A 24,245-nucleotide genomic window follows, 5' to 3' on the forward strand; every position below is an offset into this window, starting at 1 on the left:
TACTGACCCCATTGGGAAATCCTACTCTTGAGCCTATGAGGATCCTTTGCATTTCAGCCTGAATAAATAAATAGATGCAGAGGAAGAAGATCCAATAGAACTTCAAAAGAACTATCTGGGATCATGTACAAGCTCCAGTAACAGCATGGCATACAGTTCACTGCAAACTTTGTAGCTTTGTCTGACAATCTTTGCAAAGTGCAGTAGCCTAAACTAAGGCAGCAGAGGCTACTTTGGGTCAAACCACTATAGTAAATTTCAAAAGAGTACATATGGTTATAGATCCCAGGATTTGATAAGTGTAATAATCAGAAGATACCTGGTTATTACATTTATTACAATCATCTCAAGGTGTAAAATCCATAACATGTTAGAATCAAGTAGTACCCAAAGATACTTGACTCAAGAAGAAAACAGCAATCTTTTACCACAGAGAAGTTCAGAGAAGCCTCTAAAAGCTCTCCTGTAAGTAAAAGAATACTTGTAATAATAGTTTTGTCAGGACTAATACTTAAGCTCTTATGCTTACACCAGTTTTTTACAGGTCTCTTTGAGGAAGGTCTGAGAGATGTTGGAAAATTTCCCCACATGAAACAGAACATTAACATTTTCTTATTCCAGGATACACAATCCAGAACTATTAAAATCTCTTAGGAGAGTATCCATAATGAGACAGCACCACAAGGATGAAAGAACACCACTTTTAGGTAGCTTTGCACTATGGATATTCTCAGGAATGTTTCAAAAAGGAAAAGCATGACATTATGATTGCATAGCATGTAGTCATCCACTAAATAAAGAGCAGGACTGATGCAATGCTCAAGTACAGTGTGTTTGATAGTTTCAAAAGATGTTCTATTAGAAGTATCCTCAACATCTAGAAAGGCAGCTAATGCAGTTAATTTTTCAATTTGAAAAACCAAACTGTTTAAGCCTCATAAGACTTACCAGGTTGATGAGCAAACAGAAGGGAATGGAGAAATCTACTCAAAGAAATGTTCCTCAGTGCCTATCAATAAGCTTTTCTAGTGTCTTAACATACAAGACATTAGGATAATAGGTCTAAAAGCCTTAGCTTCAGAATAAGATTCTTGGCTTAGGAATGAAAATTGCTTTAACTAGCAGAGACATAATATAATTCCAGACAGGTATGGTAAATATGACAGACTAAAGGCCAAAAAAAATATCAGCTTAAATTTGCAGGTGAGCCAGAATAATGCCATCAGTCCCAGCTGATTTAAATAAATCTGATGATTTAATAGCCAATTTGATCTTAGCAGTGGAACCACTGATCTGGGTTACCTCCAAGATTCTTTATAATGGCATAGAAAACTCAAAAGATTCACTTGAATCATCAATTCTGAAGCCTGGAAAATGAGCCTCAAGTAAACAGAGGATAGTTTTCCAAGCAGAAGTCTTACTGTCAGGAAGAATCAGGGAATTCAGTTCAGAGCAGGATTGCTTAGCTAAAATTGTCATGAGTTTTGAGCTGCTAGGAAAATTAGAAATGTTTGAGCAAAAGTTCCTCCATGAAGATCTTTTTGCCATTCTAAGAGCTTTTTTATACTGAGTGACAGCTTTACAAAAAGCTCCACTCATCAGTATGCTTATTACAATTAAATAATTTCCAAGTTGTATAAATCATTGAGCTCAGTTCCATGTTCCATCAAGGAATTAAATAATGGATGAGCTTCTCTTCATAGGCTAACTAATAGTGTAGGACTTGAGAATGTGCTGTTGCACAAAATTAACAGCCAACTCAATGTCCAATACAGCACCAAATTAGGATGAAAAGCAAAGTAATCTGGAAGACAAGCACTCTAAAAAATGCTAATCAACCTTCTTTTGGTTGTAAAATGCCACCTATTTTAACTAGAAGCCAAACTAGAGATAATGTAATGTGTCTGTGATCAGATAGGATGGTTCATCAGAGACATGCCAGTCTATCATTCTGCTACCTAAACCAGATGAAGCTAGAATGAGATCCAGAATTTCCACATGTCTGGAATTCATCATAAGTGGATTTATTACCTTGATTTAAAATTACAGGTCAATGGCCACCAAAAAGTCCAGAAAATAGTCTCCTCTGAGATTATTTTTTTTACATCTCCTGTTGTGTGCATTTGCATCACAATCAATTAGGAGAGAAAGATGATGAGTAGTAAAAACCTCAGCAGAGATCTTGAGATTGATCTTACCAGGTGGGAAGAGTCAGTATAATCCTATCTGTAACAAAACTAAAAGTAAGGCATGATCTTTATTACCAGTTTTAGTCTTTTTTTATACCCATGGACATGGACATAGTCACTGTCAGTCTATGTTTTTTGTGCTACAACTCACAGGGATAATGTCCCTCAAGTCTTCTTCGATAGTTCTTTTTTTTAAATGAGAATGTTTTTTTTTCCTCTTTTCATTAACATTAATTCTAACGCTTCTCTCTTCTCTAACCACAGTGCTCTCCTTCAGGTCCTTTCCTATATCATCTTTCCCTTAAAATATCCTGATATCATCACCTTATCCTCCCCAAGAAATTGATCTTAGAGTGGTGGGAGTCACCTCAAACATAAAGAACGATGCAGAACTGGCCCTCCTGACCTGTGGCTGCTGGTATTGCTGCATCTGTTTTTGCAGCAAAGTGCTTCTCCTTCAGCCTTATCTGGTTCAACAATCGATGGTCCTGCCTGTTGCACCAGCAATCACCCTTTTTTAGAGCCAATCTTTTTTTTTCCACAGAGGTGATTCTTCCACCCAAGATCATAGTTGATCCATGTACTTCTGGTATTCCTTCCTTTCTGTTTGTACTGTAAATGAAAGGGGTCAAGTCTGCCCTGTCACCAATCCTGGTCCCAGCTTCCATATGCTTCTTTTTGCACCCACACCAGAGCTCCTATGCCAATCTGGTGTGATTGGGCATGAGCATTATGGTAATGGCCTGTTTCTCCAAGGCCCCCTGTAACTGCCTATGTGGATGCTGATGATAAGTCAGAGAAATTATCAATGATTTTAAAAGTGACTCTAGTAAGTCCCAGAAAAGGCCTAAGGTCTAGGCCTTGAAGCATTTCCACCAAGGCACTGTCAATCACTAGAACCATATGTTTATCATAAGGGCCAAAAGCTCTATCAAGTAATTTCCAGGGCCAAGTAACATCAGACCAAGATTCTGAATCTTGAGTCTTGTAAGGATCTAAAGAGGATCCAGGATTGCCACAAAACCTTCACAGGCTTGGGTAACCCTGAAAACAATAAAAAGGGACTTCCTGCTCATGAGCAAAGGCCTCAATATGCTTCCTAAGTCAAGTAACACTTTTCAAAGAGAAGCAAGAAAGTCTCAATGACCCCCAAAAAATAAACCTAGGAGAGTCATTTAGATTCGTGGATTTGTTGATTTCTTCCAGGAGAAAATCTTGAATCTGATTTGGCAAATCAGAAGAGAGATAAATTTTCAGGTAGCCAACAAAAGTGATGCAAAATTTTTTTACACTTAGGTTTACCACCATGGGCAGAGGCATACTCAGAGCTGAGGCAGAACCCTTAGAACTGCCCACAGTCACAAGAATGTTATTCTTGGAAATAGTAGAAGCAGATGAACAAGGATATCTGAAGACTTTGAAGTTAGTTTTCAAACCTGCTACTCTCTGCTGCCTTATTCTCCACTTTACAGACTATGACTGCATAAAGCACACTTCCTGAGAACATCTCTGGCTCAGGAAGGCTGAGACCCATTTCTAGTCCTGGATCCACTATCATTAGAAACAGAGGATAAGAAATTTTAAAAATAGAGCTTGCAAAGACAGCCTCTCCAGTATGCCCTGCTGATTCAAATTGAGCAAGCCGCATTTGTCCGCCATTGATCTCAATCTTTTCCCTGGTTTGTGCACCTTTGCAAAAATAAATAATCTGGGTGTTAATGGGGACATAACCGTGGCATTTCTTGTGGGAGTGCTCGTGCCAAAGTGGTGCATACAAAACATTTTAGTCTGCATTGTAGTTGTTCTAATAGATGTTGGAGAGCCACCATGCATTCTGTGGCCATAATATATTCAAGAAGGACCTTGTGTATTTGGTACATGAGAGGAGCACTAAGTCCTTAAGAGGCTGTTAAAAATGTCCAAAAACATTTTAGTTATTAAATTTTTGCTGTTTCTTCAAGGTTATTTGAATGTGTGGTTAATGTAACCCTTGGTGCCAAGATGGCGGCTCGTCATTGATTCCAGCAAGGAAACAGTGGGACGCACGTTCTAACCTAACCTAACTATTCTAATAATTTGGTTGCTAATAATTATGGTAATTTATTAGAATAGGTTAGGTTAGGTTAGAACGTGCGTCCCACTGTTTCCTTGCTGGAATCAATGACGAGCCGCCATCTTGGCACCAAGGGTTACATTAACCGAATGTGTTTATTATAGTATTCTATTTTAATATGACAGAAATGATTGGAAGAAAGATACATATGTCCAGTAAATGTATAGTATTTTATTTTTTTTATTTAATTTTTTGTATGATAAATAATACATCAACGCATAAATAATTTACGGTTTAAAAATATTCAAAGTTCCAACTTGGTTGCATTCATTTTGGAATGTTTTCTGAAAATATGTTATGAATAAGTTTAGAAAAAATAATTCTTTATTTATTATATTTGTTGTTTTGTTTGCATAATACTAATAAAAAATGAAAAGACTTGTGTTCATTATATTTAACTTTATGTATGCTGTTTGAAATTGAATATAATTATTTTTGAATAGTATAATTACATTGACGAACTGATAAGTTGTTAAAATTAATAATAATCTTCATATTTATAAAATACCATAATTTTTTTGCATACATTTTATATATACACTGGACGACAAAAAAAATAACGCACCACGAAGGACTTGTTGGATTTGAATAAAAATTAGTATGTTGCATCATCATAGCTAGATATGTAAATGATTAGCTTTTGGGATCAGGTTCCTGTGTTGTATCACCACCAGAGGGTAGAAAAGTGCTTCCTCTGTCTGGTATAAAGGTGCACACTGTGATGACTTGTGCATATGTCCTGCACTTGTGTTTATGGTTGTGACTTCGTTGAGTGATAGACATGCCTCTACGACACATTCGACGGCCTTACGCTCAGTTAAGTGAGTTTGAGAGAGGTCACATCGTTGGATTGAGAGGAAGAGGATTGTCATACCGCCAGATTGGCCGCCATCTGAACCGTTCTGATGGAACCGTTAGGATGTGTTATGAGCAGTGGGTACGTACGGGTACGCATGAATGGCAAACAGGCTCCAGACACTATCGACAGACCACCAAGCGGGAGGATCGTCTCATTGTATGTCAAGCACGAACAGCTTCTACAGCTTCGTCGTCTACCATTCACGCAGCAGTAGCACCTGCATTATGGAACCATGTATCCAGCCGCACCATTTCCAGGTGCTTAGTAGAAGGCGGATTGGTCTCCCAACGCCCAGTATGTGTTCTACCATTAACAGCCACCAACCAATGCCTCCGTCTGCAGTGGTGTCTTGCATGACAACAATGGACAGCTACCGACCCTATTGTCTTCAGCGATGAATCCCGCTTTTGTTTGGGGGTTCACGATGGCCGTGTGAGGGTATGGCGGCCCTGCTAGTCAAGGCATCAACCCAGCCTATACTGTGGAGCGGCACATAGGCCCAACCCCCGGTGCTATGGTGTGGGGAGCCGTAACATATGACAGTAGGACACCTCTAGTTGTCATGCGTACTACCCTCACAGCCCAACGATATGTGCAATACATCCTCTGGCCACATGTGTTGCCCCTCATGGCAGGGCTTCCAACAGGCATATTCCAGCAGGATAATGCCCAGCCACACACCGCAGCGGTCTCCCAAGCATGCCTACATAACATTGCCACACTTCTTTGGCCTGCACGGTCTCCAGATTTATCGTTAATCAAACATGTATGGAACTACCTGGGACGCTAGCTGCGACAGCCGTGAGATCTGACACATCTTGAGTCTCATTTGCATCACGCATGGACAGATATGCCACAGAACATTATACACAACCTTTATGCCTCCATGCCAAGGCGTATCACAGCTTGTATCCGCGCTAGAGGCAGCCCAACGGGATATTAGTGCCTGCACTGTATTGAACATTACTGCACAATAAAGTATATTTTTGCTTTATGGTTGCAATCATATACCTGACTAGCTATGACGATGTCACATACCAATTTTTATTCAAATCCAACAAGTCCTTCATAGTGCGTTATTTTTTTTGTCGTCCAGTGTAAGTATATCTAAAATAAATATAAATTTGTATTTTTTAAATTTCTTACAAATTAATTTAATTTTTTTTAGTTCAACGATACTGTGGAGCCATTAGTTCCATGTTTTGATCAATCTCTTGTTCAAGCAAATGCCAAAAATATACAGGTAAATGTAAAATAAGAATAAATGAATTAAAATCTTTTCAATATTGTTAATAGTGCAGTAGAACCCCAATTATCTAAGCCCTAGTTAACCTAGGTTCTGTATTATTCAAGATAAACCTTAAAGTGAATATACTGCTTTCCTTATTCTTAATTTATAAAAGAAAGTTTAACATGATAAAATGTATTACAAAATGATTTTCTCTCCCTCTGAGCATCCCTGGCATCTATTACCTTATATCATTTAACTTCAATGTGAGACAATGCATTCATTTTAAAAAGTAGCTAAAATAATATTCATTTTTATTCTTGAAACTATTGTAAGTATTAACTGTATAATAAATGATGTAAAAAATGTTTTTCATATATATGATTAAATTCATTAACTTGTAAGGTATAAAAAGAAGCTTAAGAATGCTACCATACAAATCCTTTATGTTTTTAATCCAAATTGGCCATGGCCATCATTTTATGAGTTTCTAGTTATCTAAGATAGCATCAGTCCACTTTACCATGGATAATTAGTTCTACTGTACTCATGCTTTAACCAGGTATAAAAAGTGAAGCATTAATTTATCTCTTAACAATTCAGTTAATTCTCCAAAATCTGGATTCTTAAAATTTAGATTTTTGATATTAATAAGAACTGTATTTGAGACTAATTTATTATTATATATCATAATTTATAATTAAAAATTTTTATAAGGATGATAATGAATGACTATAAATTTATAATTAAATGATTAAAGAAAATTATTTAACAATTGTCTTTAATTATTTAGTAAAAACTGTTGCATACTTATGATGATGTATGATGGGTTATATAGGTGTTGGATTTCCCTAGAGGCTTTAAGAATAAAATTTGAATTAACTGATGAATAAAACTAAAAAAAAAGTTTTTATCTTAAACAACAAATCTAAAATTACATTTTATTTAATTAATAATTCACTATCAGTCAATTATTTCATTTTTTATTATAATAAAAAAATGAATGCTTGGTTATCAATCTATTACTTACACTATATGACTGTGGACTGTTCTAAAAGAAAGATCATAGTTAGGATATCAAGTTTGTTCTTGGAGTTTCCTTCTAGATGTATTGGAACATTCTATAAATTTGTCTTTTAGGTATGTAAGGAATGCTCATTTGTAGGCAATAAGGGGTAAGGGCACTTAATTTTTCCTCATTTGTATTGTATTTTTTTTAGATCATCCTCCCAGATTACCCAGAGCAAAATCTTAGTTACACCACTGAGTAAAAATGATAATTAGATGTGTTATATTATATTTTAGATTATATTTGAATTGCTTAAAAGATTAATGACTAAACTCCACATAGGTTTTATTCTAAACTACTTTATAAAAACTTGCTTGAAGCAATACTCTTTAGTTATTAAGATTTAGCTATCTATACTTTCAAAATTAAGACTATCTTTCATTGACTTTTGAAACACCTATTAGATATGCAGTATGTAGAAAAGCTGAAAAATTATCAGGTATGTCATTTTAGAATGATATAGGACACACAAAAATAATATGTTCTTCAAATTAATATAAAAGTTTCTTTTCTGAGAAATGTGAAATGTACAATGTTAAACTAGATGTTTTATTGTATTTTATAATTATTGTATGGTATTAATAGAAGTGTACAAATCTGTTTTCTAAGGACTGATAGGTATTTCAAAATATAGGCTGCATCCTATAGTTTAGGACCCTGCATTAGACTACAGCAAGATAGTCTAATAAAAATGTACTAATGACAAAATTTTAATTTTTTATTTAATTTTTTAAAGCATTATCTAAAATATGTTATTAAAAGTTTCTATGTCTTAGTTTTGTTTATATTGATTGTATGAATAATTAATAATAAAATTATTAATTTTCTTTTGAAGGTGTTTAAGGACCATTTAGAAAATGTGAATACTTCAAATGTTGCAAATTTCACTTCAAGTTTAACGACAGCCTTTGAACTATTACAAAGAGTAAGTAATTAATTTTTATATTTTATATGAAAGTGTGGTTTTTTTTATTTAATTACATTCACAAGTTTCCAGAATGTGGTTTTGAATTCTGCCACATGAGGACATATGTCTTGACAGTCATTAAGATACTGCTAGTTGTTAGTATAGGTCTGCAATTTTTAGTTATTCATTGGTGACTTGCCTTATAAGACCAGTTTAGAAAGATATTGTGCAGTGGTTGGTTGCCATAATAGCCAGAGAGTTCTTTATAAGTGGTTTGAAGCTATATGCAATGTACACGAAAACATGATGCTTCAAGATTGTCTGTATATTCAACTATTCCAGTTAAATAATTATTTATTTCCATGTGATGAAAATTTAAGATGAGAATGGATAACCAGCCATGTATGTACCAGTACAGCTTTGATGGCTGGATGGCTGAGCAGTCAAGGTAGCAGCGCCATGCTCTGGGGGACCCAAGTTCAAATCTGGATGGGTCGATAAATCCTCAGAAATTTTTTGGGGATAGTCCATCTGGATATGTCGGGCCCTATCCCTCACCACCCAGCTGCCCCATTGTGGGCCCGACCAAACCCATAATGGGTTTGCTAAAAGAGACTCTTAGTGCCCACAGGGTGGAAAGGGTTAGAATTGAGTATATCCAGCTAGATAAATAACTTTGCCATCATTAGACACATAAGTCCATACAGAATGATTATTTGCAGATAGCGTTTGCGATGACTCTATATTTGTCTTAAGTGTAAGATTTGCCAACTTTCAAGGGGGTTACAATTAATCCCTCGTCAGAATGAGCCTAAGGGAACCTGTGTATGTGGGCGGTTGCGAAGGAGGCAAATGATAACAAGTGTTTACATGCGAAAAACCGTTTGAGTTCGGTTGGTTGATTGTAATCCAGTCCCGGCCGGACAAGAAGGGCCGTTGGGCAATGGGGACGATCGGAGATACCCAGAGATGTCTCGAGCGATGTGGACGAGCGGAGATACACTGAGATGTTCTGGGTGATGGCACTATACACACCGTCGGCTTAATCCACAGGAGACAGTTCTTAATTTGGAAGAGACTCCCTTTCGATCTTGAAGTCCCAGTTTTTATACATTTTTCTCGTGTACTATCCACCTTTCGGATTAGTCCCTCGTCCCTTTCCTCGCTTCCCGATTGGTCTCCCCTTTGTTTCCAAGCACAAAACGAGACCATGTCAGGTCGCGGGAGAGGTCCAATTTGAGGTGTGTATTTGACACCCTTTGTCGACTGTGCTCGGAGATTGTTGATAGAACCACAACACCTGCACTCATAATTTAATCCGTTGTTTATAATTGATGTGATTTTGGAATTCTAACGATCATGCGATATTTTTCTATCCCTCCAATTTTTCCCTTTTTCTGAAATTGTTTTCCTGAGTTGAATTTTTTCTTTGAGTATTTGTGTCAAACTTGTACCTATTTATGAGCACGTGTCAGAGTTCTACCTTTGGGTTGAACATTAACAGGTCATTTGACACGCGTTGGTGTCATCCCGAGACTCGTTAACATTTTTCGTCACGTTGTTTTGATCAAGAGTTTTTTTTTCTCTTTCTCTCATATAATTTATTGTTATTTTTTTCACAACAGAATTCTGCATTTTTGTGATTTCAGACCTCGTTTGGGTTCTCACATAAGGACACAAATGTTTTGTGACCATTTATTAATTAAAGTTTTGCCTACCTTACCACTTGAAAAATAATTATAAGAATCAAGACTCCTATCATTAAGCATTTCTTAGTAATCATATGCTTTACTTTTAATAAGATATTCAAATACAGCTGGATATTCCTAAGGTGACCATTTTGTCATGTCATTATTGTAGTGCTTGATCACTAAATGTATATATTTTTTTTCTTTGTTTGTGTCAATTACTTATTTTATTGTATTGTAGTTAGAGAAACGGAAATAAATTCCGTTCCGTTTATGTCGTCGCGTACCAACCCTTGACGGGTGAGGTTTGTAAGCGGTCATTGGCGGATTGACGGGTCACGTGATACAGAAGTTCCCGGATGGTGGGAATATATAAAACGTGCGTGTGGTGACAGGGGAGTACTTTTTCTTTCTTGGAGATTAGCCCGGATCGAGCGAGAAGTTTTGCTAATGGATTGGAAGGAAGGAATTGGAGCGGTGGAGCTAGGAAGAACAATCCAGATCCATCGGCGCGAGGAAACGGTATGTGCCTTTTGCAACAATAGTATTTCGTGGAGGAAGGAACATTCATTCAGTCATCACATTTATTTCGCTGGAAAGGACTTCTTCCCAACACGTGGATGTCCCATTTCCCAATCGACTGAGTATAATGTGTAATTCGAACGTGTATAATTATCGTCTGTAAATTAATTTGTATCTTGTTAGGTTAAGTCTGTGTTCCTTTTGTTTTTCCTCTCTTATGTTATTTAAATAATAAAATTTGTTATTGTGTAAAGTCCTCGTTTTTTTTCTTACCGATCTTTATGTCTGGATTGTTTCGTTCATCCCAGACTCTACAAATGGCGTCCGCGACAGGATTTTGTGTCACAGGTAAGAAGGAAAGTTTGTAAGAGGACTGAAATTGTGCTGGATTGTACAGGTTGTAAGTGTACTGTACGTGTGTAATGGTAGATATATACACATAATTTGTATCGGCGCTAGTTTAAGCATAGTGTTAAGGATCATTGTTAGTATTGTGATATTAGGTCTATAGGTGTTTGTATTAATAATATTGTAATGGAAGAACAAGTATCTAGCGGAACATCATCTGGAATGGCGGAGACCGAGAATGTGCCTATAGTGACTGGGTTTATGGGTATGATTCCCTGTTTCACCAACTTACCCGGCGATATATTAGACGTACGCCGTTTCTTCCTAACAGTCGAGAATGTGGCTTCACTAGCAAAATGGGATGAAAACGTAAAGACGTCAGTAATACAAGCAAGACTCAAAGGTGAGCCCCTCTCTGTATTCTTTGACCTGAAGGATCAAGGTGTAATTGGCTATAGTGAATTGAAGGAGGCCCTTATAAAATGCTTTGGCCACAAAGAACGTGATCAGGACCCATTTAACTTAGTCCTTAATGTAGCTCAGAAGAAAGGTGAAAGGGTATGGGAGTACGGAATTTGTGTAAAATCTTTGTTTTCGAGAGCTGTTATGCGAAACCATAATTTAGCGATCTAAGGGACAATTCCGTAAAGGACTGTTTTATGAAAGGCCTACTCCCCGAGGTTCGGAAGCGGGTCATGCAAGGACGACCGGGTACCTTGGATGAGGCCATTGCAAAAGCGGAGGGTGAAGAGGAAATTGAGGCCGCGTGTGGTAAGGGAATACATGTAAGTGAGATTTGTGCCAATGTCAAACAGGAGAGTGACCTAGGGGAAAAGCAATCGAGGATCTGCGAATTAGAAATGCAAGTTAAGCAATTAACTGAATCCGTGAAATCATTAAGCGAGCTTGTTAGGGAAACTAGAGCCCCCACAAATGTTAGAGGCGAAAGGCGGAGGTGCTATGCTTGTGGCGAAGTCGGGCACGTGGCCAGAAATTGTAGACGACGCAAAAATTTAAACTGAAGAACGGTCATTCGAGAGGTCAGGCCAATGACCGTTTGACGCAATTAACTCTGACCACAAAGGTATACTTAACAGAGCGTGGGTTACCAGTTGTTGATGGGAACATTTTTGGTTGTCAAGTGAAGTGCCTAGTGGACACAGGCGCGGAGAAAACTGTCATAAGTAGTGAGATTATGGATCGGATTAATATAAAAAATAAAGATTGGTTGGTTTGTAATGATTCCTACATAAGTGGGATGTCAGGTGCTATCATCCAGAGCGACGAAGCCATCGTCACTAAGTGCATAGTGGCCAAGGATAACGAAATTCAGATAAAAATTCCTATCATAAAAATTTCCAAGCAGTGCTGTTTATGACTTAATTATTGGTATGGACATCATTGGCCGTAGTCCTGAGCTCCTATTCGATCTGGGCCCTGCTATTAAGTCGGGTATGGTGGAGGAAGTCCGTAATTTCTCTGTTAATATTAATAAAGTTATTGACAAGAGACAGGAAGTGTGGAAACTTGATCACTTGAGTGGGGAAATTAGGAATAAGGTGTTAGGTGTGTTAAGCGTTTATCCTGATGCGATTGCTAGAGAAGTCACTGAAATACCCGGTACCAAGAGTTATGTACACCATGTTAAATTGACCTCTGAACGGCCCATAAACATAAAACAATATCGCATCCCTTACAACCACTTACCATCACTGAAGAAGAAGATTGGGGAGTTATTAGAGGCGGGAATTTGCGAAGAGAGTTCCTCGGTGTGGAATTCTCCAATACACGTGGTGCCTAAGGAGTCAGGTGAAATTAGATTAACACTAGATCTACGAAAAATCAATGAGATCACTGAGCCGCAAATCTTCCCAATGACCAGGATCGATGACATCTTGTCACAGCTGGAAGGCAATAGTTTTTTTTCTGTCCTCGACCTTAAGGCAGGGTATTTTCAAATCCCTCTTGCGCCCGAAGTAAGACACGTTTTTGCTTTCTCCACGCCGTGGGGAAAGTACCAGTTGTGTAGGATGCCGCAAGGAGGAAAGAATAGCGGAAGATACTTCCAGTTTGTGATGACAAGGGTCTTGGCCAGGTTTGTCGGAAATAGTTGTTTCGTCTTCCAAGACAACATTGTGCTGTTCTCGAAAACTTTAGAAGATCATTTGAACTTACTCGACCAGGTTATTAGAACCCTAAGAGATGAAGGTCTAAAACTTAATCCGGACAAATGCCAGATATTGGCCAAGGAGGTGAAATATTTGGGCCATATCATAGGTAGAAAGGGGATTACACCCGACCCCGTCAATATTGACTCCATAAAGAATATCATGGCTCCAACTAGTGTAAAGGAAGTGTGAAGTTTTTTGGGAGTGGTAGGCTTTTTTAAGGGTTTTATCCCGTCCTTCTCGGAACTTGCCTCACCTCTGACTGAGCTCACTAAAAAAGGGAAGAAATTTAGTTGGAGTGAAGATTGCCAGAACAGCTTCGATAGTCTGAAGAAGGCTATATCCCACCCACCGATTCTTTCACATCCAGATTTTAAAAAAGATTTCTACCTGCACACTGATGCATCCGACAAGGCCGCAGCAGCCGTATTAGAGCAGAAGGATGGTGATAATTTAGTCCCGGTAGGCTACTATAGTAGGAGGTTCCAGGGTGTGGAAAAACATTACTCTACTATAGAGAAGGAGTGCTTAGCGATTGTCATGGCATTAAGACACTTTAGATATCTAATACTAGGGCAGAAGACCATTATTTTATCTGATCACAAACCCTTGGTTTTCCTTAGCAACATACATAATGGGAATCGCCGGTTAATAAGGTGGGTGATGGAACTTATGGACTATGATATAGAGGTGAACCATGTCAAAGGGGTAGACAACAAAGTGGCTGACTTCCTGTCGCGTAACATAAATGGCATAAATCACATAGATGTAGATTTTGGGAGGAAGAGGATCCCAGATAAAGAGGAAATATGCAAGTCACAGGACAGTGATAGTGTCTTTGGCCCAATAAAAAGGGATATTATGAGAAGTAACCACACGAGCGGTGAATTTAACGGGTATAGATTAGTGAATGAGTGCTTATATAAAAAAATGTTTTGGAAAGGACGCGACTATCACACTGACAAGATATGTGTAGGGGAAGAGCTCACTAATGATTTAGTCACTGCCATTCACGGAAATCAATTGCATGGTCATTGGGGTGTGTTGAAAACAATTAAAAACATTGAGAGAAAGTATTTCGTAAAGAATTTAAGAAAGATAGCTGAGGAGGTGGTGACACGGTGCGAAAAATGCCAAAAACATAACATCCATAAAGGCAAGGCCCCCATACAAGAGAACGAGAGAGCAGATACTCCTTTTCAGAAGATTGCAATTGATATGATTGGCCCGATTAAAATTTCAAGACGGGGAAATCGGTTCATTTTAGTTATAATCGATCTTTGCACACGTTTCCTTGAGGCCCATCCCCTTAAGGACCAAACCGCTTGGGCGGTCAGTAACGTTATATTTGACGAAGTGGTATGCAGGTACGGTGTCCCCGAGATAATCATATCGGATTGCGGGACGAATTTTCTATCCTCGTTATTTAGCGATTGTTGTAGGTGGTTGGGAATTAAATGCAATATAACTACTGCTTACTGTCCTTGCGCTAATGGCATGTGCGAACGTGCTAATAGGTCTCTCATTGACATAATTGCCAAGTCTTTGGACGATGATAATGCCGATTGGGATGATCTCATCCCATCAGCCTGTTTTGCGTACAACAACGCCCACCATTCCGCTATTGACGACTCACCTGCCTTCCTTTTATTCAGCACAGATCCATGCACCCCTGAGTTCAATTGTACGCCAATCGATAGGACGGCCGATGAACGTAGATCATATATTCTAACGAAGTTACGCATGTTACGTGAGTTGGCTGGTAAGCAATCCGAACTTTGTCAAAAGAAAAATCGTGACTATTACAATAAAGGGAGAAAACTGAAAAATTTCAGCGAGGGACAGAAGGTTTGGGTGAGGAGAAAGGGGGTTAAGAAGGATAAATTTGCTCCCAATTACTTGGGGCCCTTTCGTGTAGTTAAGGTGGTAAACCCCACAACTTATCGCGTGGAAGGTTGTAGAAAAAGGGATGTGGAAACGGTGCATGTGGACCGGCTAAAACCGTGTTTCGAGTGCATACAGCCCGAGAGGCGGAGACAGCCTCGCATGAGGGAAGAAATAGACACGGATAAGGAAGATGACAATGATGATCTGGATATGCGTATTATGAGAAAACAAAATGCTGAGAAGGGCGGTAGTGAGGCTAAGGAGGCTTCGTGCGATCAATCTATTACAGGAAGCGACAAGCAAAGGCATTATAATCTGAGAGAGCGGAAGATAGATTTTAGGAAATTGCATTTCGGTTAAATTCTTTGGGGGGAGATATGTAGTGCTTGATCACTAAATGTATATTTTTTTTTTCTTTGTTTGTGTCAATTACTTATTTTATTGTATTGTAGTTAGAGAAACGGAAATAAATTCCGTTCCGTTTATGTCGTCGCGTACCAACCCTTGACGGGTGAGGTTTGTAAGCGGTCATTGGCGGATTGATGGGTCACGTGATACAGAAGTTCCCGGATGGTGGGAATATATAAAACGTACGTGTGGTGACAGGGGAGTACTTTTTCTTTCTTGGAGATTAGCCCGGATCGAGCGAGAAGTTTTGCTAACGGATTGGAAGGAAGGAATTGGAGCGGTGGAGCTAGGAAGAACAATCCAGATCCATCGGCGCGAGGAAACGGTATGTGCCTTTTGCGACAATAGTATTTCGTGGAGGAAGGAACATTCATTCAGTCATCACATTTATTTCGCTGGAAAGGACTTCTTCCCAACACGTGGATGTCCCATTTCCCAATCGACTGAGTATAATGTGTAATTCGAACGTGTATAATTATCGTCTGTAAATTAATTTGTATCTTGTTAGGTTAAGTCTGTGTTCCTTTTGTTTTTCCTCTCTTATGTTATTTAAATAATAAAATTTGTTATTGTGTAAAGTCCTCGTTTTTTTTCTTACCGATCTTTATGTCTGGATTGTTTCGTTCATCCCAGACTCTACATTATTTTACAATTTTATAGTACTAATTAGTAAAAATGACTGTCCATCTGAAAATAAATTAGAAAATACAAGTTTGTAGAAGAAACTATGCAAAAATCTGAAAATTTTGCATTTGACTTAATTCTATGATATTCTGTAAATATTTTGGACTACTTTATGAACTAAACAGCAATATAAATATTTCCTGATAGATAACAAAGGAATATCAGTAAAATTACAGAAGCCAATTTGGCCAGTTATTTTCTTGAAACAAAGAAATAAAAAATAGGATTTAGGTTTTTTTAATTTTACTTTAAATTTTTATCAGTTTTAAAAGATATATCCTCACAATGTCATCATGCATGTAGCATGCTTTTTTTCTTTACATTAGAAAAAATTTAAACTTGTATAAAACAATTGAGAATACTGTACTCTCTTTACAATTTAAAATATAAAAACCCTTACAGTTACTAACAAAGTGGGTGTTATGAATGAATTTCTAATAGTCATTTCAAAATCAATTATATTGTTAAGTCTATAATATTTAGGTGAAAGTAAAGTAGAATAACACAAAAATACTGCTAAATAAAATCAAATTTTGATGATATAATGACTTGTTATCATTGTAGTTATGATGATTTAAAATGTAATAATACTAATGAAGTCGTGAGTATTTTAATGCTATATTGTATTAAAATTAGTGAATAGATTATCAAGTATGTGTGGGTGTTGTACTTGAAGTAAACAATATTAATTATTTTATTGCACTGCCTAGAAATGATCTTGAGTCCCACTGTTTAAGAACTAGTGACCTAAAGAATTGTTAATACAGTATTAACAAACTTTTAGATTGATCCTTATCTTTCAAAATTATTTCAAGAGAAGTTATTCTCAATTTGAGTAATCTATTTAATGATTATCTGCTATCAAATCAGTATTAAATCAACACATTATTATCCATGTTTATATCATGTTCTGAAGTATTATAAGGTTTTTACTTATCATAATAAATTTTTAACATAATATATGAAATAAAACAAATTTTACACGATTTTTGCTAATTAGATAGTAATTTTTCACTTTAACTATTTACGATATTTATTTATGTAATAATTGTTCCAGTATAATAAATCCAAATTAGGAAGTCAATGTAATCAGGCTATAATGTTAGTAACAGATGGAGCACCTCAGACATACGAAGATATATTTCGTAAATATAACTGGCCAAATATACCAGTAAGTTTATTATTATTTTTTAATATATAGTCAGAGAATTTTTAAAAATTTCTTATTTTAATAATTACTAAATATATTTAGAGATAATTTAAATATGATAAAATATAACATTGTTTATTTTAAATTATAAGAATATATTCTTTATTTAATAATTTCAAACTTCACTAATTGAAGAAATAAAAATCCTGAAAAAACTTTTGAAAAACTACGATTTTTGTATTTTTCCAGTTTAGATACGTCACATGACAACAAAACAAAACAGTTTTATTTAGATAAAGAAGGTTTTTTTTTTATTCTGATCTTTAAGTTCTGAAATTTATAAATTTAGTCAAATGAAAAAAATAATATTAGTTTCTAAATAATTCGAAAATACTCATCAGGTCATGAAAGCTGTAAGGCAGTTATTGTAATTCAATTGCCTTGTTTTAAGCTTAATTTATATAAATTAAAAACTTAGAACATTTTATCATGAATATTGATTTTTGATAGTTTTACTAAATTTTATGTATTTTTTCTTGTCCCATATTTCCTAATAGGTATCTAAATGTTTTAAATTTAAAAGCCATTGAAAATAGAATATATCTTGTGATTACAATAATGATATGTAGAAAATAATTTATAAAGTGCTGTATATTATATTTTAAATATGATTAATATAAACTATATTTCAACTGTTTTTCATAAGTAATTTTTGATAGAAGTTTTGGTTGTATAATATTGACAAAGATTTTTAGATAATTGAAATATTTTAATAATACAATTATTTCCTGTTCTAAACTTTAGGAGCTAAAATCTATAGTTTATATATAATTTTAAAAATTTTGATTGTAATTTGCTTGATGTTCTTAATCTACTTGACTTAGGTAAGGGTGTTCACTTATTTAGTAGGAATAGAAGTAACAGAAATACGTGAAGTAAATTGGATGGCTTGTGAAAACAAAGGTAATTTCTTAATTATTTTAAATTTAACATATATAATTGAATAACAACATATTAAAAAAGCACAAAAATTTACACCTTCCTCTCAATTTTCAGCATTTGCTATTTAAAAAATGAATGCTTTTAGCTACATTCAGTGGCCTGCATCAGGTTAAACAGATTCTATATTGAATGTCTATAGCAAGCTCAAAGTCTTCAAATCTGCTATAGTCATTCAATATAGAATCTGTTTAACCTGATACAGGCCACTGAATGTAGCTGAAAACATTTGTTTTTTAAATAGTGAATGCTGAAAATTGAGAGGAAGATGTAAATTTTCATGCTTACAAGATAGTTCCAGTTTTAGGATTTAATAAATATTAAGAAAGATATGCTTTGTACATTCAGTAGGAGAAGATGAAAAGTTAGTTAATAGATTAATTAATTAGCATGCAAATCACAGTACATATATAAATTTCTATTTGAAATCTACAAGTTGATTCAGAAGTCTCCATATTTATGCAAAACAGTTATGCAGTATAACACTTGCATAATAACTTTGCACAACTTTGCCTCTTATTATTATCACTGTTACTCATAGAGTATCCATATATTTGATCATTGGCATAACTTTCAGGGTGACTGGAATGACCAAGCTTCCAACATAAATTAGCACTCAATGTTTCTGACATAAAGAAATATAATAAATCTAAAGTGATTAATTTACTGTTTAATGACAAATCTAAAGTGTTACTTTCAATAACTTTATATTACTATCTTATATACTGGCCCTTGACAATTGAGTTAAATCACTGTTTGTGAGTGCCATTTAAGTGAATGCACACGTGTTTTTGACTTTTTGTTAAACCCATAGCTATGGGGAGCTAAGTACCCTCAGCTTAGTAAGTGCCCATATGCAGTATATATATTATATGATTTTGCTTTTATCATGCAAATTTAGGCTACTGCTATTTATTTTTACACTTAAACTTCAGCTAATATGTCTAGTGCTGGCTGGGAAAAAACTACCAGTCACAATTTTACAGTTTGCCCTCTAGCCCCAATGATTTATTCATAATTGCTTGTAGGACTGCTTTTTGTGCAACAATATATTTATTTTGCAATATTTATGAATTATATTAAGACTAACTGAAGGAAATGAAAAAGAACAAAAGGGAGGAAAATACACATAATATAAAGAATAATTTTGAATCATTTAAAGCATATCTTTAAGTAAATCTAGTAAAAATAAATGGGTTTGGTAATCCAGATCTTTTGTAATCTGACACCACTTCGATTCCACGAAGGCTAGATTGGATTAGAGAATTTTGTGCTCTAATATTCTAATTATATTTGTATTTTATTCTTATATTATTAAAATATTCATTATAATTTTGTATATAGAATATTTTTGTTAGTTTTATTTCGCATACTCATTTTAATTTGTCCTTTGTCTCATTTTAAATTTATGCTTCAGACTATATTATTTTGTTATTTAAATTTATTTTCCATTTTTAAATCTGATGACATCTATTCAAATGGCTGAAAATGTTTGCATTAAAATCATTTACCACAATAAAGCAGTGGTGTACCCAGGGAGTGGGCCAAGGGAGCTCTGACACCCTCAAAGTAAAAGGAAAAGAAACACTAGTAAATTTTCCAAAAATATTTTCCTAATTTAAATTTATTTTTCTATTTATATATTACTGATCAATTAGCAATCACGTAAGATGGAAATTTTATTGAGTTTGCATTAAAAATTTTTTTATTTGTTCAACTCTGCTCTCCCAAGATTAAATTTTAGGTGCCATTGAATAAAAGTATGATTTACTTGATCTTTTGATATCCATTTATGGAAGTTTATTAAATGAATCTATATTCTCATTTCATGATTAATAACATAATAAAGTATATGAAATAAATACATTTTATAGATTTTGTACGCATACTTTTCTACATAACAATTTTTGTTTTCCAGGATATTTTACTCATGTAGCAAGATTTACTGAAGTAAAGGAAGAAGTTCAAGTCAGTTACTTTTGTAGTGTGTTAGATGAAATTATATATTGTTTTATATAATATATATAAAAATTAGGAAAACATTATAAAAATTAGTTTTTAATAAATTTTATAGAAATATGTTCCTGTAATGAGTAGACCAATTGTATTATCAGGTCTACATCCTGTTATATGGACAGGGGTTTATGCTGATGTTCCTGTAAGTTAATATTTTAATAATAATGATAAAATTTAATGTAATTATATTACAGCATATCTATTTACTTATAGTTAATATATGCTTTAATGTTAATATTGTAAACATTTGAATTTTTATTTTTGAATATAGAAAATATTTTTTATATGCATGAATAAATAAATTTATATACTATATTTATATTTAAGAAAATTTTTAAAATATTGTATTCAGAAACATTATTTTCAAAATTTTTGAATTAGCTTTGTATAAGATATTTATTTATTTAAAAATAAGATATTTATTTTTGTAAAACTCTATATTCTTATCTGAAATGCTTTTGAATAGAATATTTTTCATTTTCTTAATAAATAGTTTCATTATTTACTTATTATATATGAATGCCATGTAAACAAATGGTAAAAATACTCTACAAATATAAACTTTGTATAGTATTTTCACTCAAAATTTAAAAATAATTAATATTATCTTAATTGAAATATTTATTATTTACTTGCATATTTTCAGAGTTAATTGCTCTTTAAGTATATAGAAAATAAGTATAAAGTTAAGATTTTATACACTTCTGTTTATATTTGAAGATTTATTTAAGTTTTCAGTCTACAAAAATGTTCAAATAAACAATAATTTGTTGTTTTTAACATAAATGATAAATGATTTAACATAATTTTATTAAGATAATGTCAATTATTTATGTTTAAATTTTGAATGAAATATTTATTGTAAATACACAAAATACAAAATTATTAATTAGATATTAATGCCATGAGAAAAGTATTAATATTATTTTACAGAATTATAAGTTTAGATTATTTTTATCATTATATCTGATAGATAATTGCCTTTTCACAGAAAAACCTTTACTAAAAATTTTAAAATGAAAATTTTTGTTTAATTGGTTTAGACTAAGATGGTATTATACATATAAAATATTTTGGAAAGCTATTGTCAACAGTGTAAAATTTATGAATGTTTGAAGAACTTCTCTTCAAATAAATCTGTTTCTTTTTTAACAATTAAAACTAATATATTTTTATCATCACATATATATGAAATTACAAATTCAATAATACCATAAAAAAGTATAAAGAATTACTGAAATTATGGGCATTTTTATTTTATTAAGAGCAAATAAAAGAATACAAAAAAACTGTTCAGAAATTAATACGTAAACCTAACAGTATTATAAAAATAACTATATATTGCAATGAAGTGTTTTGTTTCATAAAATTTAAAACATTTAGTAGCGGGAATGATCTATTCTATTTGAAATTAACAATGTTTATTTAGACTAATTTAAAAATATAAAATAACAAATTACGCAAAATATTGCACTAAAACAACATTACAAGCTAGATCAACATTAAATGCTTTGCAAACAAATACTGATAGAACTGAGATTTGAATTAGCAGTGGCGTGCCGTGACATTTGATGACAGGGAAGCTGTGTTTCTGTAAGAAGCCGACTTCCAGGGGCAATCAGTTAATTGCGCGTTAGTGATGGTCTAGGGCAGTTGTTCTTAACCTTTTTATACTCGCGGTCCACCAAATATTTCATAATTTTTTGTGACCCCCATTTTTTAATAATAATTTATATTTGATAATTTGATAATTTATCTATAATAAATTGATTTTTTTATTATTGCTTTATTTTTTATATAATAAATGTAAATCATAACTTTATTATTTCATTATCTATTTAAATAACATTCAAACTTCACAATTAAACATGAAAACTCATTAATTTTTAACAGAAAATAAAATAAGAAACATGTCGATAAATCGATCCAATGTCGATGCTAAAACTAAACTAAAACTAAAACGCCCACTTGTGGTAAGGATTTTGCATAACTTTTGCAAAAATATTTAAATTTTCAAAGCCTACTATTTTTCCTAATTATTTTTAAAATTCCAAGCATTAATAGTTTCTTAAAATTGCTTTGGAATAAAAGAAGTAAATACTGCGGTGTAAGTAGCATATTTACATTTATTTCTTCTGTACTAACAAAGTTGTATGTAGGAAGAAATACAAAATAAATAAATAAAAACTAAATAGGAAAACTTTATCTTTCTTATTTCACTTTTCAATACGATATTCAGATTATACATCAATTTTCTTTTTATTATATTCTGAAGGAAATTTTGCATAATTTGGCGGCCCCGGCAAACTTCTTATGGACCCCCAGGGACCGCGGCCCCCTGTTACGAATCACTGGTCTAGGGTCCATTCGTATTCATTTGTTCGATAAGCCAGTAAAAACTGTAGACTTCTCTAAATGTATTTTTAATATCACAATTACATTCTGAATCGCTAGCCACGATATAAGGGCTAAAATTAAAAATAAATTATAAAAACTTACTCGGTGAAATAAAATGTGCGGTGGATATACATACCTGGTACAATGTATTGTTCGATTGTATTAATATACTTTTAAAGAAAATTATAATTAAAATATAGCTTTGTAAAGAAACGTACATAAAAATAACATAAAATATTCTTTACTTTTTAAATCTTAAAACAATCCACTTAATGAAATAGCTCCCTACGAGTGGCTAATGAATGGAATGTAGGTAGGTGTGTCCAGGTAGGTGTGTGTGCGTGCCAAATCCCGAGGGTGCCGATACCGGTCGATGTCAAATGCCTCTTTTGTCGCGTCACTAGTATATATCAAAGGACGCGACGGGGCTGTTGTAGATTTTAAACGTTTCTCACCATAGCTGTAAAAATCTAAATATGTTAAACTTAACAGATTGTCCGTGTTCGTTTTCTAACTAATTCGTTTTAGGATCGAGTGTTCACGGAAATTTCGAAAATTTACAACTTTTCGCTCACTCTCATTGAACTGGAGAAATTTCTGTCTTTATTACATCTAATATTATGAAGAGATCAGACCCCACTGTACTCGCAAGAATTGATTTGGTTAAGCTTCTGTTTAAGTAAAATTTCGGCTCTTTCATCAGGGTTTTATTTATGTTTCTAATTCCTTAATCGCTTAATTATTTAACTACTTCTTAATAGAAATAAGTCGAAACTGTTACTTTGTACTCGAATATCTGTAGTCTTGGGAAAGAAGTGGAAAGAAATTTTTATGACAACCGATACATAAATCGTAAATTTAAGGAAAATAAATTCTAGAGCTTTTTTTGTACCATTGTACGTCTCATTCATTAAATTTGGTTGTAAATGATGCTGCCAAAGTAACAGTTAATTTTTAACACTGTACTAGAATTGTACACGTTTTTTCTGCATCCCCTTACAGATGGGACATACTAAATCGTAATATCGCCGGTTTAACATCGAAATCCGTAAGTAATATAAGATGGGAGAGCGGAATAAACGTGGAATAAATGTATCAAATATTTTAATGGAGTTTTTTTAAACTCCTGTCAACTATACAGAACTATCATAAAAACGTGCCAGTAAACTCCTATCGGTTGGGTTGTTATAAATCTAGTCTAGGGTGGGCAACCCTTTTTATAACATGGGCCAGAATAAATTTTACGTTTTTTTCCGCGCCGTAGTAGTTAATTGACGCCTTCTTGTGACTCGTAATTTTTTTAGTCTGCAAATATGAAATAAATAAATAAAAAGTTAATTACTACATTTATTTTTTTTATCGTTTTCGAAAATTACAAAGAATTGGAAAAATAACTAATTAATTAGTTATTTTTCCAATTTAATAATCTATTAAAGATCTCGCGGGCCGGATAGAAACTTTTCGCCAGCCATAGCTGGCCCGCGGGTTGCCCGCCGTTGATCTAGTCTGCTCGTGATTCACATAATCGGGCGAGGGTGGCCAGGGCCGGATTTTAGGCGATTGGAGCGATTGGTGCCAATCGGGCCCCGCGTTTGAAGGGCCCCGCATCACGT

At 34.2% G+C, this 24,245-nt stretch overlaps 1 protein-coding gene across 7 annotated transcripts in view; it reads left to right on the top strand.

Annotated features, from left to right (window-relative positions):
* Window positions 1–24,245, top strand: part of LOC136984698 (voltage-dependent calcium channel subunit alpha-2/delta-3-like) — a 222,505-nt gene that overhangs the window by 115,326 nt on the left and 82,934 nt on the right. For all 7 annotated transcript variants that reach the window (XM_067281901.1, XM_067281827.1, XM_067282170.1 and 4 more), the window contains exons 9-14: window positions 6,330–6,404; window positions 8,294–8,383; window positions 17,128–17,241; window positions 18,105–18,183; window positions 20,138–20,187; window positions 20,294–20,377. In XM_067281901.1, coding sequence (XP_067138002.1) covers window positions 6,330–6,404; window positions 8,294–8,383; window positions 17,128–17,241; window positions 18,105–18,183; window positions 20,138–20,187; window positions 20,294–20,377 — 492 coding nt within the window. The remainder of the gene's footprint in view (window positions 1–6,329; window positions 6,405–8,293; window positions 8,384–17,127; window positions 17,242–18,104; window positions 18,184–20,137; window positions 20,188–20,293; window positions 20,378–24,245) is intronic.

This window comes from Centruroides vittatus, unplaced genomic scaffold (assembly GCF_030686945.1).
Source record: "Centruroides vittatus isolate TY-2023 unplaced genomic scaffold, ASM3068694v2 contig_1012, whole genome shotgun sequence".
NCBI lineage: Eukaryota > Metazoa > Arthropoda > Arachnida > Scorpiones > Buthidae > Centruroides > Centruroides vittatus.